This window comes from Astyanax mexicanus, chromosome 1 (genome assembly GCF_023375975.1).
Source record: "Astyanax mexicanus isolate ESR-SI-001 chromosome 1, AstMex3_surface, whole genome shotgun sequence".
NCBI lineage: Eukaryota > Metazoa > Chordata > Actinopteri > Characiformes > Acestrorhamphidae > Astyanax > Astyanax mexicanus.
In genome coordinates, this window is record NC_064408.1 from 104,456,445 (window position 1) to 104,475,281 (window position 18,837).

At 36.7% G+C, this 18,837-nt stretch overlaps 1 protein-coding gene across 5 annotated transcripts in view; it reads right to left on the reverse strand.

Annotated features, from left to right (window-relative positions):
- Positions 1 to 559: 559 nt before the first annotated feature.
- Positions 560 to 18,837, reverse strand: part of myripb (myosin VIIA and Rab interacting protein b) — a 226,130-nt gene continuing 207,852 nt past the window's right edge. For 2 of the 5 annotated variants that reach the window (XM_049463492.1, XM_049463490.1), the window contains exons 12-17: positions 15,653 to 15,712; positions 9,068 to 9,256; positions 8,289 to 8,450; positions 7,529 to 7,624; positions 6,837 to 6,897; positions 560 to 2,094 (exon numbers count right to left, since the gene is read on the reverse strand). In XM_049463492.1, the coding sequence (XP_049319449.1) occupies positions 2,048 to 2,094; positions 6,837 to 6,897; positions 7,529 to 7,624; positions 8,289 to 8,450; positions 9,068 to 9,256; positions 15,653 to 15,712 (615 nt within the window). In that variant the 3' untranslated portion in view covers positions 560 to 2,047. The remainder of the gene's footprint in view (positions 2,095 to 6,836; positions 6,898 to 7,528; positions 7,625 to 8,288; positions 8,451 to 9,067; positions 9,257 to 15,652; positions 15,713 to 18,837) is intronic. The other 3 variants (XM_022668832.2, XM_049463488.1, XM_049463496.1) reach the window with 2 other exon arrangements.

Sequence of the window (18,837 nt, forward strand, 5' to 3'; positions counted from 1 at the left end):
CAGATACAATCCAAAGCACTTGACCAAAGCCACGGGAAACATCCCATTCTGCATAGAATAAATGACACAGAGAGAAACAGCAGACGTGAAGAATGGCATGACAGAACATAAATGAACCGATTGAGCATGACACGGCTTCAGAAGAGACCACGTACTGCGAATCCTCCGAAATTAATTGCAAATATTTTACCCTTTATAGCAAAAGCTGATCTCAGCTATGCAGCTTTCCCACATTAGCATCAAACAAAACAAAAACTGCAAATCAACAAGCATTGTTTTTTTCGAAGAATTAGGAGACAAAACAGCATCAACATGAACACTGAGGGTTGAGTGGCCCAATGGGCAAATGCGAATTTACCCAAACCTACAGATTATCCAGACATAATGTAGATTAGTTTAGATCACATACGTATATATACACATACGTATGTGTATATATACGTATGTGATCTAAACTAATCTACATTATGTCTGGATCTAAACTAATCTACATTATATTCTTCTACGTATATATACACATACGTATGTGGCTAAATGTACTGAGCTTATATTGCAGTTAAAGTAAAGCATGTTGGCCACCCAGGTGGAGGAAAGCACTCTAATAAATGTGGCTTACAATATAAATGTTTTTTAACTGATTGACACTGACAATAAATTAATCCAAAGAAAAGAAAAAACTGCTGAATCAAAATACATTTAGAACCCAACAGAACCCAATCAGGTAAAATACATATACTGGAGTAAAAACACAGGACAAGTTAGTCTGTGATAACTTTAGACACTAACAGAACAAACAGAACCAGTTGCCAATGTAATTGTCAATTGAACCCTTTAAAACTTTACAGCGGAACTGCGTAAAACAGATTCGTCAGCCTAAAATGAGGTAAGAAATTCCTGGAGTATTCCTTTAATACTTGCATAACCATGGGTGTGTCGGGCCTACCAAAAGAGCACTAAATGAGCAATGTCAACAGCGCTCAAAAAGAGGCTGCTGATTTACGCCAGTTGAATGAAATACTCTCATAATAGTCATGTTCACCTGAAGGGTTACTTAAGAGCACAGCTTAATTTATTGATCAGAAAATTGTATTGGGACCATTGTATCAGTGAGGGCACACAACGACCCACACGCCTGCGCACACAGTTAACAGCCACTTCATGCACGAATGGTCAAGCGGCCAGGGCTACTTGACCTTCTGACTCATAATGGAAGGAGGACGTTAAATGTGATTGTTTAAACTGCTGACAAATTGCAGTTCTTTTTGTTGTTCAGGGCCTAATAAGAATTGCATTGCACTGTCCATACTGAAGTGGTAATGGCACAAGTGGATACGATTCAACATAAAACGTCTAAACACAGCATAAAAATAAAATATAAATAAAATCTGCTTCAAATAGGTCCTGTGGGGGAACATTTTTCTTGAGTTTCACCAAGACATTTCACACATACATAACACCCTTAGCAAATATGGCATCGGATCGGCCCCTTTTGGGAATACACATCGTACACAACGTTATTTTTTGTGCCATTATCAACACATTATCAACATACAGAACTCAAACACCTAAAACACTCTAGAAAACGGCCAGGAAAAGGAGTACTCAATGTTATTCTTTGTCCAACAAAGCTTTCCGACTTTCATCGTCCAACAAAGATACATATATATATATATATATAGATGATATATGTATAACTCTAGTTATTTGACAGACCTTTTGTAAATATACCCTCTGTGATGGTTGATAGAGGAGTGTGGACTCCTTTAAGGCAGAGAGAGACAAAGAGAAAGAGAAAGAGAGAGAGAAAGAGAGAGAGAGAGAGGTGAGCAGATCCCCCAGAGTGCTGGAGCACAGAGGTGTAGCAAAGCTCCAGAGTTTAGTTCTATTCAGAAGCCCAGAGAAAGTGATGGTAGGTTCCTATATGGTGGTATAAGGACCGGATGTGGGATCAAGGCACTGGAGTGGAAGAGCCTGGCGGTCCTTTCAGTCAGAGGGAGTGGGCACTGGGGGGTGAAGCCAGAGGAACTTGATGATCATGAAGTCCTTGTCATGGTCGCAAAGATCTCACCTGCGGCTCTGGCTTGCTTTCTTTTTCTGTGGAGAAAGAAATGAGAAAGAAGGGCTTTAACTACCAATGCTTTCAAAAGAGCAAGTTCTCAATTCTCATCCTGATGATCTTGTGTTTTGTGCTCTGCAAATATGAATAATCTACAACAGTGAAGTCACTGATTAAGGTATATTATCAAGAATATCTATGAAGATTAATGTTCTCAGGACCAAGAGAAAGAGAACCACTGCAATGAGAGTCTTTGGAGTTCCCAAGTCAGTCCACATTTTGATTACATTTTTATATTTCTATTAAATTCAGCCAATTGATTATACATATATGAGATACTGTCAGAAGTGCAATTCACACTTCATTTACGTATATAAGGTTATTTTTGAGCACAGTGTTAATCTGTGTGAATGCAACAGAGCAAGAAAATACATCCTTAAAAAAAATCTGTACTTTTTTCACTTGATTTCCTGAAAATGTATACATTTTAAGGCAACAGACTACAGGCAAAAAAAAACATATTTTGTTTCAGGATCATGTTTTTTTTTTAGTTTTTTTTTTTTAACAGAAAAACTGATAACCTTTTCATCTAAAACATTATTTACATGAATATCAACACCTGAGAAAAATATATAATTTTCACTATAATTTGTATTAATAATTTGAATTCCCACAAATAGCATGTTTTTTTTAAATCACAGAAATGAAAGTGCATAATTTGGAAAATTCTGATATTGATTCTTATCAATTGATAGTTTTTTACAAAATGTGCTTTTCTCTACATTGAAAACCACAACCTAAAATAATATTTGTTCTTAAACCAGTTCTAATGGGTAGATGAAGATGTTATAGTTGGATTCTTTAAAAAAAATGCTAATAGTTAAATAGCTAATACCCTAGATTTTGCTGTTGAAAAAAACAGAAACTTTTTCAGCAAAAACAATGATATTCCAGTGATCCAATTTGTAAAACTCATTCTTAGTAGTGTATTTTAAAATAGCTGAATTTATGCCATTTTTCACTATTTGACAAAATAAAAATCTGACAGTTATTTTTTATTTTGTATAATTTTTTTATGATGAACTGATCAATAGAAATACTCCAACATGACTTGAAACAGAATATTTAAATATTAAATAGTAATAAATTGCTTTCCTTTTCTTGTAAAGAGATACAAGGTCTTTGTTTGAAAGAGTTAATATGTATATTTATATACATATATATATATATATATATATATATATATATTATTATTTGTATTGCAAATTAAATCTTAGTTGCATATTTGTTTTTCAGAAAAACATACAAAAGATATGATTGAATTATATAAAAAAATTGAAATTATAAAATGAATTGTTAACTTACTGCTAAATATGAGGAAGTGCAGGGGTACTTCCTCATATTTAGCCTCTTATATGCTGTGGCTCAGTATATATATATATATATATATATATATATATATATATATATATATAGTAATTATTGAATAATATGTCTTATGATTAGTTAATTAATTAAATAATAAGACTTCATTTCTAGAGGCTATAAGTGTAATTATGTATTGAAGATTGCCTGATTCTGCTGGATTGGAAACTGGATTGGAAGAAAAATGTGGACTGCCTTTTGGACATCCAAAGAATGTTTTTAACATTCTAACATATTTAAATTAAAGCTTAACTTCAGGATGATTGATGAATTTCATCCAAGGGCAGACATGCACTAGAAAAAGGACAACACAAAGGGATGTTCCATAGTCGTGTTTGGCACTAACACAGTCGTGCTTCCACTCTTAGTCCTCTTTAGCATGCAATGAAACAGCGTCATGCACTTAAGCAAAATGGAACAAAAGGACTTGTCTGCTCCCAAAGTGTCATCACGTTAATCCCGGAAATGACTACCAATGCAATACAAGTGTCATCAGAAGACACTTGACTTGCTTCCTGACGGAGAAAAAACAATGATTGCAACAAAGAACAAGAGAAGAACAGCATAAGGACGAAAATACTGTGGAAGAGTATCAAACTGTTCCAGGTGGAGTACGCAACAGAGCCTGGAAACCAGCTTAAGGTCTGCTACAGGATCACCATCGCTTTTTAATCAATGAGATTACGTGACTAATTCTAGACTGCAATAGGCAAGTAAGGCCTTTGAAGGTACAACTAAAGGAGGAAACATAAAAAAAGTAAATGAATCATAGACATTAGCAATGACCAGAGCCAAAGAGAAGCAGTGTTAATTAAAAGAAGGATCTTTAGAAAAAAGGCCTCTGAGAAAACGAGGAGTGTGAAAGAGAGATAACACTATTGGCCGATTCTGCCTCTCTAATGGACATCGTCTCCCTCTCTTCTCTTCTTTTGGTTCGAGCTCAGCCTGGTGCATTTAGTCGCACACCTATTTACTGATCTTACTTGCTTACCTTTCAGTCCAGTCCGCTGTGTTTTTTAATAAAATGTAATGCTGTTTAGGGTTGAAAATGTTTTTTATGCCTTCTTCTATGGTTAGCGTTAGCGATGAGGGGGAAAAAGGGGCCTTTTTCTCTGAGACAGAGAGAAAGACGGCTCAAGGGATTTTAGCTAAACAACAGGCCGCCACATATACACTTTGAACACAGTGTGGGATGCAAGACATGCTCAAAATGGCTTAAAGAGGACTGAGGAGATGAGTTTGTGTTTGTTCAGTGATGCAAAAATTCAAAACCATCATCAGCAGGGCTTGGCCGGGAATTATTCTGATTTTCTCACCCAAAACGATGTTTATTTTAGGCTGTTCATATTCTCTTATATTTAACCATATCCAATAGTTGTCTGAACATTTCACAATAAAGTTATATTGCCAAAAAAACTGCAACAATAATACCGTATTTTTTGCACAATAAGGCTCATTTAAAATCATTTAAAATGTAATCCAGTGCGTCTTATGTGTGAATTTTATCAGTCAGGTTGTAAGAAGCAGTAAAGCTAACCTCGTTCGCTATTTCACCATTTAGAGGTGAGTATTATCAGCCTGTAGTCTGCTCCTAACCCCCGGCCAGCACTGCTGGAGCAGTATTAGCATTACCTGCTTACCGTGCTTGATATTTTACTATTCAGAGTGGAGTATTGTCGGCCTGAAACCTGCTTCTAACCCAGGCTAGCACTGCTGGAGCGGCTAGCCGCTAATGCTTATGCTCCAGTCTTAGTGCTGGAAATTCTGCAATCTAAGCTTACTCTAAATAAGATTTACATCCAGTGCTTATTTGACGGCGAAACTTACTGAATTAGAAGTTCCTTATAGTGTCTCTTAAAATGCTCCTTATAATCCAGTGCACCTTATGTATGTCAAAATAGACGTTAATTGATAGTGCGCCTTATAATATGGTGTGCCGTATAGTATACAAAATATGGTAATAATATCACAGCAGAAGCTGATCTTTGAATTTTTTTATTGTTTTGAGAATAAGTTTTCATTTCCTGAATCAGGTTCAAACCAGTTTGTAGTTTATTCTGTGTACTCATATCTAGGGTGACCATATTTTCATTTGGGTAAACCAGGACACCTGGGAGCCGGGGGGGGGGGTCGCTAAATGACGTCAACAATAATTTGCATAATACATGTTTTTGAAGCTGTAAAGGATTAAGGTTGTGGGAGTAAAAAAAGTGTGTAAAAAACATCCAAAATATGTTAGAAATGTTACAAATGAACAACATCTGTTGCTTTTTGAAATAGGTCGTCACTTTTTTACAATAACTTAATTTTTAGGTGAATTACATAAATTAGTTTTTTTAAATGTTATTATAAGAGCAGCAGTTAGTCAGAAGTGTTAATTTACGTTTTTTTAGGGTTTTTGTTTGTTTTATTTTATTATTTTTTAAAGTTTTCTTTATTTTTAAACCTATCATAGACAAATTGTTCAATGGTTCAATAGATATTTAGCTTTTTACAAAGAGGCAGACACTGTGGAGGAGGTGAGTGACAGGCTATGTGGTGAGTGACTGACTGAGACTGTATGAGTTAAATTCAATAATTTTTTTGTGTCACACTGAAGACAGTTATATTTACATCCTGATATAACACCACAAAAACTCGCTAGATTTGTCGGTAGTAAATTTAATGGTCCAATGAAGGTAATTTAAAAACCAGGACATTTCCTCACTTTAAAAAAAAAAAAACGGGACGACCGGGACAGAACGTGAAATACGGACATGTCCCGGGAAATACGGACGCTTGGTCACCCTACTCATATCTCTATTTATTTCAAAATAACTTTGATGAATCTGATGATTTCTAGCTTACTAGCTATCTAACACAACACATGGGATCTGGGAGGCTCTGGGTGGTTCAGTGTACTGAGGTGCTGCCACTATGATCAGGAGATCACTGGTTAGAATCCCAGTCTTGCGCTCTCTCCCCACATTGGCAAGGTGATGTTGAGCACGAGGCGTCTGTGAGCTGATTTAACTGAGCAGATTTGCTGTATTTTCTTTAGCAATGCTACATCTTTTCAGCAGCAAAAGCAGCTCTTCAAAAAGAGGTGGTGGCTGACTTCACATGTATCGGAGGAGGCATGTGCTAGTCCGGGTATTGGGACATCATTAGTGATAAGGTGGAGTGCAGCTAAAAATGTGGGTGGGATTATCAGCATTGCTAAATTAAGGATAAAAGAGGGATAAAAATGATTAAAAAAAGAGAAACTCTAACCGACCACTGATGAAGATTACAAGATGACAGACAAGACGTGAATGAACATGGAAACGAACACGGAAGCGAACAAGGAAACGAACACGGAAACGAACCGGTGTACCTCTGGCCGGAGGAGCGGGCAGCTTTCTCCTCTGCTGGCGTGAGGAGTCCAGGGTCTGAGGCTGACACATATCACACATCCAATGAAATAAACCTGCCTAAATTTTAGCTGGTTAAATCACAAACACACATCCAAATAATTGAACTGAATAGAGCTAAAGCAGCTGTTTGGAAGTTGTGGAATTCACAGATAATCTTCTCAAGGACACCAATAACCCCACTGTTCCTTGTGTTCTTACAAAAAAACTGAGTAATATACAATTTCTATGTAGCACTGTTAATGATGAAAATTGTACTCAACTATTATATATTTTGGTAACAAATATTCTACTACCACCACTACTACAACTACTACTACTACTACTACTACTAGTCCTATAGTGCTACTACAACACTCATAAAAAGTAAAAGGCATCAAAATGCTTCTGTTCATAATACTACAGAAGAAGAACTTTCCCCAAAAACTTAAGGAAACATATACATATTTTTTTTCATAGCATTTTTCTATTGCCAGGTTTTCCTTTTTATGTCTTATGCCAGAGAACCTGGATTTAAAATCCTTTGATTAGAATGCAGATCCAGATGTTGTAATAATAACAAAAAAAAAAACTGAATTGTAAACTGTTTGTAAAAATGTTTCTACAATAAGAAGTGCATTTAGAAATAAGTAAAATAATCATGAATGACACTCACCTTAGGCTTGGGCTTGGTCTTTACAAACCGAGAGCATGCAGACACATTCAGGCCTGCATTTTTAAGCGCTGATATCCGTGCCTCGATATCAGAGATCTATAGGAAGAGCAAGTGTGTGAGCGGGGTATGCCTGAAACACTAAAACACAATACTTCTTATAAAGCTCTGGATAAGAGACCACTTAAAAATTATGAGTTTCTTTGATTTTACCAAATAAAAAAAAACTCTGGAATATAATCTATAATCAAGAGGAAGATGGATGATCACAAGCCATCAAACCATTGCACCAGGAGTGGCATAAAGTTATCCAAAAGCAATGTGTAAGACTGGTGGAGGAGAACATGCCAAAATGCATGACAACTGTGATTAAAAACCAGGGTTATTCCACCAAATTTGGATTTCTGAACTCTTAAAACTTTATGAAAATGAACTTGTTTTCTTTGCATTATTTGAGGTCTGAAAGCTCTGCATCTTTTTTGTTATTTCAGCAATTTCTCTTATTCTGCAAATAATTGCTCTAAATAATAATATTTTTATTTGGAATTTGGGAGATTTTTTGTCTGTAGTTTACAGCAAAAAACAACAATGTTCATTTTACTGAAACATATACCTATAAATAGCAAAATCAGAGAAACTGAGGTGGTCTACTAATACAGCTTTGTTCAGTGCTGTATTTTGTCAATTTTAGCAGAAAAGCAAAATTTTACTGCACCACTGAGACAAGCAGCCATATTAAATCGCCCACAGACCACTCACACACCTGTAGCTCGGACTGCTGCACCTGAGCAGCAGCGGTGGCCACCTGGTTCTCCAGAAAGGCCAGTTCAGTTTCGGTGGTGGAGCTGCTGATGCTGCGAGCACAGTCCTCCAGGTCACTCAGCGCCCCCTCTAAGCCATACACTGCACCTGCAGCCAGGTACACCTGTATACACAAAGTGAATGGAAAAATAAAGATAGGTAAACAAATTGCTTAGTCATTAGTTAAAATCTCATTTAACACCAAAAATGATAAGTTCACCAGTAAGGTGCCTTTGTAATCAAAATGCTCTCGCCAAAATTTTTACATTATATCTTTGTCGATGTGCTATGACACTCTTGGATGTGGGTGCTTAGAAAAGATTGTCTAAGCATGATATTTGTATTTTTTTTATAATACACACATATGCATTTTTAGTATTGTACACTCTGCAATACTTTTACTGGCATCATATTGTACAGGGAGACCACTATATTTGCAATTACATTTTGCAAGACTTAATTTGTAGTCTGATTTGAGCTCCAATTTTGCCCTTCTGACCAATTTTTCAACTGGAAACTAATTTGTCTGGTTGGGAATTGAATCAAAATCAACTGTCATGCAGCATGATGTCAATCAAAAAGGAGCAGCTACCTGTTATAATAGCAATCGCAAGATATGATAAAAGAAAATTTATCTATTCAAGTGAAACTTTTGCATAGCAAGGGTTTTCAGGGATTCAGTTGATACAGATAAAACAGAAGAAAGCCCCTCAGCCCCTTAAATTAAATTCATGCTCTTACATTTTCCTCCATCTTGGTGAGATGCTGATCGAGTTTCTTGCCGTCTGAACAGGAGGAGAGGGGTGTGCCGGCTGGGGACTCTGCAATATCATGACCTTTGCCCTCGGCCTCCCCGATTAATTCCTCTGTGGCGTTTAGGACCTTCAGAACCTCTGTAGTGATGCTGCATAAGGAAGCAGCTGAATACTTCTGCTCCGCACAAACACGCCAATCCAGCCGAGGTTCAGAGAAAAAAACAAAAACAAAAACAACATTTAAATAATATATCCATGCTCTGATCACAAATGCATTTTATACAATCTTTACAGAAGCTTAACAAAAAAGTCTAAATAGTTCCAATCAATTAATTTTCATTCGGCACTGGATTCTAGGCAGGTACATCTGAAATGGTGTTCATCGGTCGAGCAGTAAGATTATACTCTCAAAAGGGGTATCCAGTTTTTAATGCTAAATATCTTACTCTGCTTCCCCAGTGAGGCGTGGTAGTTTTACTAATTCAATAAATATGTGAGTTTGAGTCAAAATCCAGACCCATGGGCCGGGATCAGCACATGCTCTGTGAACAACAGTTCTGGTTTAATTAGTGTCTATAGCTGTGCCAAGGCTCCACAGGGACCATGGGGGAGTCTTACTTATGTAATACCTAACAACGACCAAACTACCTGATCTGATTGGCCTTCAGAATTAGACAACAGCTGATCAACTGAACTTACACAGCCAATTCATTTTTCCATCTTTACTTAAAGTAACAGTCATACAGCTAGTAGATCATCAAAACTGCTCACATCTGTAGCAGCTGATTTCAGTACACATATTTCCAATCAGTTCATTCCCATGCTGCACCTAAATGGCTGCTAGACGGGAATGTCAGAAATGGTGTTAATCGGTCGAGCAGGAATACAAGGAATTCCTATTTATTCTTAATTTAAAAAAAGTTAAACAAGTAAACAAAAACATGCATCTTATCAAAAAGTTCTATACAACCACACCTCACACAATCAGACCATATGAAACCATAAAAACAAAGAATCACCATGCTATAATTTCCAGTTTCTGTGTGCCGATGTATTGTCGTAAAATAGCTAGTAAAAACAAAGTTACTGTAATATATAAGTAAAATATCTTTGCTGTCCTATGAAAAACACTTATCTCCATTTTTTTGTCGATTTTAGGTTTACTAAATAATTTGAAGAGGTAAACTGTCGTTTACACTGTGCCAAAATTTCTTGGTGAACGGACCAATAGAAACTCTTTAAAATGACTCTTTTTACATTGACTTCCATTGAAAGTTTACAAGGTTTTTTCTCTCTCCTCTAAAGTTGCTGTTTTGGAGATAAGTGTTTTTCATTGGACAGCGACGATAATACTGCAAAATATAAGAGTTGGTATTAGGATTATTTAATTATCACCTCTAATGATGATTTTAATAATGATAGAATTTTGATACTTGTAAAATACTGTAAAATACAATTCAAGCCAAGACTGTACCTAAAACGTAGTTTTAATAATAAAGTTTTGTACTACAGTTTCTCATTAGGTTAAATGGAATTTTTGCAAGCATTTAAAAAAATCTGCCTAATATCCAAACAACAGCTATAAAAGAACAAACATCAACCAACCTATCTTGACATTTCACTTCTCACTTATGTCACCCTTTATAAATAGGTGCTATTTGATTAAACACGACACTCAGATACATCTGATCAGTCAGATACATCATTCTCACACGTTCACCCAACACTCCACACACACACACACACACACACTCTTCATGCTCGACCTGTGGGCTAGAATAAGGAGGAAGAGGAAGTGTGTGTCTGTGTGCGCATGTCTGAAGATGAAGCAGACGAAGAAAGCCTCTGTGACCTCATACACTTCAGACTGAGAATAAAATGACGAATCCATCACAAGAGTAAACACGTGCTGCTTCACACGTACACATGCTCAAGCTCACGTACAGCATGTCTGCAATTGCACAAAGAAACACTAATGTTTCCCAATAGTCCATACACGATTCCACGCACACACAGTCACAGGTATATATATCTCTGTGCAGACGTCAGAGACCACCATGGTGTATTTCATTTCCTGTCAAAATTCATTTAGTACTTTTCTATTCTACAAGCTATTTCTGATAGCAATCCATCAGGAGGGGGATTAGATATAAGATACTCAAATGGATTACATAAGAACATAAGAGAGACAAAAATGACCTGCCAAACCAAGTTTTTTGGTTTGAAATCACCCCAGCATTACAGAAATTGAAACATTTCCTATGTTAAGCTGTACATCACCAATGTAAACAGATTATCTTCAGGTCATTTCTGACTATTAGTAAAAAGACATTATGCAAAGATTAGGGATGACTTGCTGTGGTGAAGCTCCATATATCTACTGTACCTAATGCTTGTACAAGAAACTGCAGATTCTGGTAACAATGGAGCATCTACCCTAGGACTGTTTGGTCTGGTTAAAATGAACTCCGGTCCACTTGTAACTTTAGTGCAGTTCGATTGAGCAGGTGTGAAAACAGTAATCGCACTTGGGTGCGGATCAAAAGAACCGAGACCAGCTAGAGGAGGTGATCCGGACTCGATCGGATCCAGATATTAAATATAAGCCATTTATTTGAACTAAACTGCTGATAAAGCAAGCACAGTTTAAACTGATATATTAGCCAGATAACGCTAATTACCACAGCTGTGAACAAACACTGTGTCCATGCATTCAATGCTCACAGCCGGGTGACTCTGTGACTCTGTTTATTATGTATAAATCTGCGCTGCACGTAGAAACACTGTGTTTGAAAGTGCAGCGTATATACTGTATATACTTTTTTCGTATATTTATATTTAAGATACTCCCATATCAGACAGCTCTGACCAATCAGAGGACACAGGCTGCTCGCGTGGTTTATTGATGCGCATTTTGGTGCATTTACATTTATGCCTGTGTGAAACCAGACCGAACAGAGCGAGAAAACGCTCAAGTAAACAAACTCATTAACCGATTTGGACCAGAGAAACGAACTACAGGTGTGAAAACTCCCTTTCTTACCTAATGCTTAACTATCTATCCAATATGATGTGATTGACCTTTAGAATGAGCAGAATTAACAGCTGATCATGAACTTTAGCTGAAAAAGGATCAATATTTATACACAGCCAACTAATTTTTCCATCTTTAGTTAACGTAACAGTCATACAGCTGCAAGAGCACCAAAACTGGTAGACCACCAAAAAGAAGAGCCAAACGATGTTGGATAATCTCTGATTTGATGTGAGAAGCAGATGCTCTGCTGTCCCTTTGGCAGGAAAAACAGCCTTAGCACCAAAGCCAGAAGATAACTTATACATATAAAGATCCATTAAGAATGCTTTCCAAAAAAAAAACTGTTTGTATGTTTTTGATTAAAAGAAGATGCCGAGTTCTAGAAAGAAAAAGAGTGAGAGCGTGAAAGAGAGATGATGACTTCTTCAGGTGAAAAGAAGCAAGAAAAAAAAAAGACACGTATGACATGATTCAGTAATGAGCACTTCACTGATCAATTAATGGCTGCTTTAAGCTTTGATCAAAGCTCAAAGAACAGGAGTAGAACAAGTTATGAAAGGAAGCATGTGTGTTTGCGTGTGTGTGTGTGTGTGTGTGTGTGTGTATGTGTGTGTGTGTGTGTGTTCATGTGGATATACAGACAAGTGAATGAAAGCAACATCTCCTTTCAACAGCGACATTTACAATATTGAAAACAGGTAGAGAGGGAGAAGCACATAACACTGCTAGATCAAGCAGACAAAGATACAAATGGATTTACGCACACACTTATTTTCAGTATCTGTGAATGCACAGAGCCTGTTAACAGCCTAATAACATGTATCTAGAATTTAACAGCATTTCCATTTCATCACTACAAGTACTGGATACATAAAGATGTTTTTGTCACAAACTACTATTTGTTTGATAAAACAATCAATAATAAGGACTTAGTCAGTGTTTGTGTAGAATCAATCCCAGTACATCAATCAATGAAGGACGCATCACATTTCCTTTAGAGTGACATAAGACATGAGCTACTGTTATTTTTAAGCTAATCTTTTTTAGTATCTTTTTTAGTAAGGCCAAAAAACATCCTAATGCGCCTGTAAACTGAATCCATGAACAGCAAATGTTCCAATATTAAATGTAAAGTTTTCCCAGAGTTGTTACTGCAGCAAAGCTGAGGAACTCACAATTAATACAATTTAGAGTTGTGGGAAATGATGAATCTACAAACATTTAGACATATATTAAATGCGTCCATGGGAATTTTGCGTCCAAATGCGTCCAACTGCACTTTTTAGTCCAGTTAGAGTGACACAATCATGCTCATTGTTTGTTTGTTGCAACAAGATCCAAAAGTATAGCAGCCTCTCGTGGTGACAGTATGAGAATGAGATTACTCATGTTGGCTGTTAAATAAATCTTTTGTTTGACAATAATTATCGCTTTTTTTACTTTTTGGTTGCAATTTTAAAAAAGGTATCAAAAAAAGTGTCGTTTGGGTATCGGTACCGAATTTAAGGTATCATACTGGTACCAATATCGATTTTATTTATTTTCAAATTTTTCCAATTTTCTCCCCAATTTACACGACCAATTACCCAACCCACTCATTAGGACTCCCCCTATCACTAGTGATGCCCCAACACACCAGGAGGGTGAAGACTAGCACATGCTTCCTCTGATACATGTGAAGTCAGTCGCTTCTTTTCGGTTCCGGTACATCAGCTCCGGGTCATCACCGTAGGAGTGATGTGGGGAGAGAGCGCCATCTACCCAAACAGAGGGAGCAGGGCCAATTGTGCTCCCTTTGAGCGCCGGAAGCTTGAGCGGGGGTTTGAACCTGCTCATAGTGGCAGCGCTTTAGACCGCTGGACCACTCGGAACCCCAATATCGAAAATTTTAAAACAATACCCATCTCTAGTCGTAGCAGGACACTGGTACCATTCATTTTAATATTCTGTCCTCTCCCATCTAAGGAATACTACTGCTTGGTAAAATATTAAAGGAAAATCTTATGGAGTGCTGCTTTAACTCTGTATCTTTTTTACCCTTGGTGTGATTTTGGCAGGTGTGAATACAGTAATCATACGGGATGTGATCAACAACAATCGCACCAAGACTTTCGGGAGGAGATCTTAAACAAACTCTGGATGGGTCTGAGCATTCAGCAGTGAGAAAGCTCTCACATGATTTGTTATCATTCATTTTAGTGCCCATAGAAATTTCCCTGTGTAAAAAATAATAATAAAACAAGAGGGAAACACTATAGGTGTGCAGAAAGTGGATGGTGAATTAAGTTTGAGTTACCTATTCCCAGTCTCAGTTACCCAGGTAAAGCACTGTATGACTTTGTTAAATAGATCTGATTGAGTCAGTTCAGTTCAGTTTCTGAATAATTATGTAACTTTCAACTTTCAGGCCCCAAGAAATGCCTAATTAGCCCACACTATTAAGCTCATGCACACAAATGCAGACTGGTTATTCCATTGTTTCATCACTCACTGCCAGTGATCCCAAATGATCAGCTCTCTCGGTCATTCAGTGATTTATGTGTGGTTTGGCCCACAGGCAGCCCTGGGGTTTACCTTGTGCATTCATATGCCAAACCGTTTAACTGAATAATTAATGTCCCACCTAAAAATCCCTGCAAAATTTAAAAGCTGGGGGCAGAGAGGACAAAAATGCTCACTACACCATTGCACTTAAAGCTGTACAGCTTCAAATAGGAGCAGCTGAAACAGCTCTAATGGAACCGGGGATAACCGCTGAGGACATTTAAATGAATAACCCAACACAGGGGTAGGAAACAGAAACCGGAAACACAGGCAGAAATCTGTCTCTCCAGGACTGGAATTGTCTGCTCCTAGCCTAACATCTCTGGTTAGATCCTTTCTGGGTGATACATAAACCAAAGCCCAGGACAGAACTATTGTTGTTTCTCAAAGCTGCATTATGAAAGAATTGGTATTTCTTGCTCATGGTCTCCCCCTACTGTCAGGAAGCGTAATTCATGTTTTCAGCCACCACTAGAGGACACGCTTAATATGTGCATTTCTGGAAAAAGCTGAAAGAACCATCACTGAAAGTATGAGAAGCAAGAAGCATGTGGACTAGCAGAGTAAAATTAGTCTACTCCAGAAAAATAAAATTATGCAGTTCTCAAAAGAGATATTCTGCCTGCTTCACATATGTTTTACTCAGCAGTTCAAATTCAAATTTGCAATGACAGAAATGCTGTTCTCCCTATTACAAGTGAGTGGAGATTCACCATGGTTTTTAAGTTATTTTTCTTCAATGAAAATGGTACATATTTTTACTATAAGCAAACCAAAAACACTTCACTTAAAACATACTATTGGAAGTGAATAGGCATGTAGCATTAAGCATAGTGTACAAATTTATCAGATAGATATCAAGTATCAAGGGATCTCTGAACTCCATGGGTGTAAGACATGTTAGTTTGTGAGTCTGTGTGAGAGTGTGTTAGTATTCAGTATGAGTGTTTCTCCTGTTCTCCTGTCAGCCCAGATCTGTGTGTATCTCACCTGCTGTAGGAGAGAGGAGAGCAACTGAAGCCTCTGCTGAAGAGCATGTTCACAAACACTCTGATGAACCAACAGAGACGAGCGAGAGAGAGAGAGAAAACAAGAGCGAGTGATGGAGAGAGAGAGAGAGAGAGACAAAACAATAGCGAGTGATGGAGAGAGAGAAAGAGAGAGAGAGAGAGAGAGAACAAGAGCGAGTGATGGAGAGAGAGCAAGAGAATGAGTGAGAAAGCAAAAGAACATGGGAAAGTGAAAAAAAGAAAGATGGAGGAGAGAGAGAAATACAAATAGATAAAAAACCAAGATGGAAAGAGGATAATAATCAGGGTAAAAGGACAGAGAAAAACAAAGGAAACACATAATGTGAAAAAAGACAGATGTAAAAGAAAAAAAGAGAAAAAAAGAGTCCAAATGAGAGAAAGAAATGTAAAAGAGGAACAGGTGAAGAAAAAAAAAGATGAAAAGAAAACGGGATGGGGGGAATTATAATCAAAAACGAGGTAAGGTAGTAGGAGGAAGAAAATATAGAAAATAAAAGAAGAGAAAATAAAAGAAAAAAATGAGCAATGAAGACAGATGAGAAATGAGAAACAGAGACAGACAGAGGGTGATTTAAGGAATGCATGAAAAAGAAAGGTAAAGAGAAATGAGAATGAGATACAGAGAAAGGAAAGAAAAATGTGAGGAAAAAGGAAAAGAGATAAAGAATTTGAGATAAAATACAAGAAAAGAAGGAGATAAACAAGAGAGAAAGAAAAGAGTGGTGCAAAGAGAAGGAGAAAACAAGGAAGAGAGCGAGGGAGGCAGGTGTGAGTGAAAGGAAAGGTAGAGAGGAGAACAGACCAAGAAAAATGATGGCATAGACAAAAGGGAGAGCGTGACAGAGGAAGAAAACGATATAAAAAGAGAAAGTGAGCAACAGCACAGTAGAGACAGACAGACAGACAGTGAACATCAACATGATGGACATGACACAACAAGAAGCACATAAGAGTCAAAGACGATGAAGGCCACAATCCACAGAGACTGAGGGGAGGACTGGAGGACGGCTGCAGTCGGTGTGGTACAGGACTACAGGACTGGACTAAACACAACCTGTCCACAAGAGCTTCTGTACCTGCAGAAGCTGAGTCATGCCTCTTTGTTACATGCAGAACTCAGCACCATATCTGTGTCAGAGGGGTTTTCTGGTCATGCTCTTTTAGTGCAGATTCTGTGCTGCTCAGTGTGAGGAGTTAGTCACAGTTTCTCATCACTGATGAGAAATAGGAACATAAGCTGTAACTAAAAAAAAGTGTGGAGGTGTGGTTAGTGGGGAAAAAAAGTGCAAGCAGGTTATTCTTTCTTAAAAAGCAGGCGCTTTCACATAAGCCTTAATTGTAATATTCCAACATCCAAAATTGCTCTTCTTGGATGCTTTTCATCACTGATAATACACTATACTGAACCGGATAGGTGAAAGCATCCTATATACACTTATCACCATTCTGCTTTCACCAATCACAGCCTTATTCAGTAGAGTGTGTCTTAAAGACAGAAGAGAAGGTTTAAAGCAATAGTTCAGCAAAAAAAAAAAAAAAAAAATGATACGATTGATATGTAAATTTGTATGATATGGTTGGCAGATATCATCATTTCAAACTGATGTTAGCTAGATATTAGATAGGCGTAATCTACTCTGCTCTATCTGATGTTAACTAAATGTTGGCTGATGTTAGCTAGACATTATACAGATGTCATCTACTAGTTCTGATGTTAGCTAACCAAAATATTAGCTGATATTAAATAGATGTTGACTACTCTAGCTACTGTTATCTAAATGTTAGCTCATGCTGATGTTAAATAGATGTTAACTACTTCCGCTGATATCAGCTAGATTATGTCTATTCTAGCTATATTTTTGGTGGTAATTTGATAATTAGTGTAGCTTGTATTTTTTTAGATCTTATGTTGGCTAGATGTTAACTACTGTTGCTGATATCAGCTAGATTATGTCTATTTTAGCTCTATTTTTTGGATGATAATTAATGTAGCTTGTATTTTTTAGATGTTAACTATTCTATCTAATATTGGCTAGATGTTAACTACAGCTGCTGAGATCAGATGGATTGTGTCTATTCTAGCTCTATTTCTTGGTGGTAATTTTATAAATGGTATAGTTTATATTTTTTTAGATGTTAACTATCACATCTTATGTTGGCTAGATGTTAACTACTGCTTCTGATATCAGCTAGATTATGTCTATTCTAGCTCTATTTTTGTGGTAATTTGATAATGGGTGTAGCTTGTATTTTTTAGATGTTAACTTTGGCATCTTATGTTGGCTAGATGTTAAATACTACTGGTGACATCAGATGGATTATGTCTATTCTAGCTCTATTTCTTGGTGGTAATTTGATAATTGGTGTAGTTTATATTTTTTTAGATGTTTACTATTGCATCTTAAATTGGCTAGATGTTAACTACAGCTGCTGATATCAGCTAGATTATGTCTATTCTAGCTCTATTTTTTCGATGATAATTAGTGTAGCTTGTATTTTTTAGATGTTAAAAATCTAGATTATGTCTATGCAGAAAATATACACTGGAAATATAGACATTTCGGTAACACTTTATAATACTGTTCCATAGTTAATAGGTAACTAAGCAGTAACTAAGCAGTAACTAATTAATAGTGCTGCATTAACACCTAAATATTTTCTATTAACTACCAGGGAGTACTGAGTAATTACTCAGTAGATAGTACTGAACTAATGATTATAGTAGTTCACTATTAACTCCACAATAATTACTGAGACTTACATATCTCCTGGAGAAATACTTACTAATGATGTCTCCTTTATAATAACTACTTATTAATTACTGCTCAAATCAACATTAACTACTGAAAACCCTTACATGCCACCTGGGGAACTATAGATCTAAATCAGTCTACACAAACAATTATTCTATCAGTGGTGATATTAAAGGCATATTTGAGTGACACCATTTGTAGTAGTAGTAACCTTAATTACCTTATTATCATAATTATCTTCCAAATATTAGCAACATATAGTAAAATATTACAGTGTGTCGTAATCTGCTTAAACCCCATTTTTAAAAGAAAAATATATTTTTAAAAAAATAACGTAATATTATTACATAGTAGACATTATTTATGTTCTCCAGAAGACTCTAAGACTGAC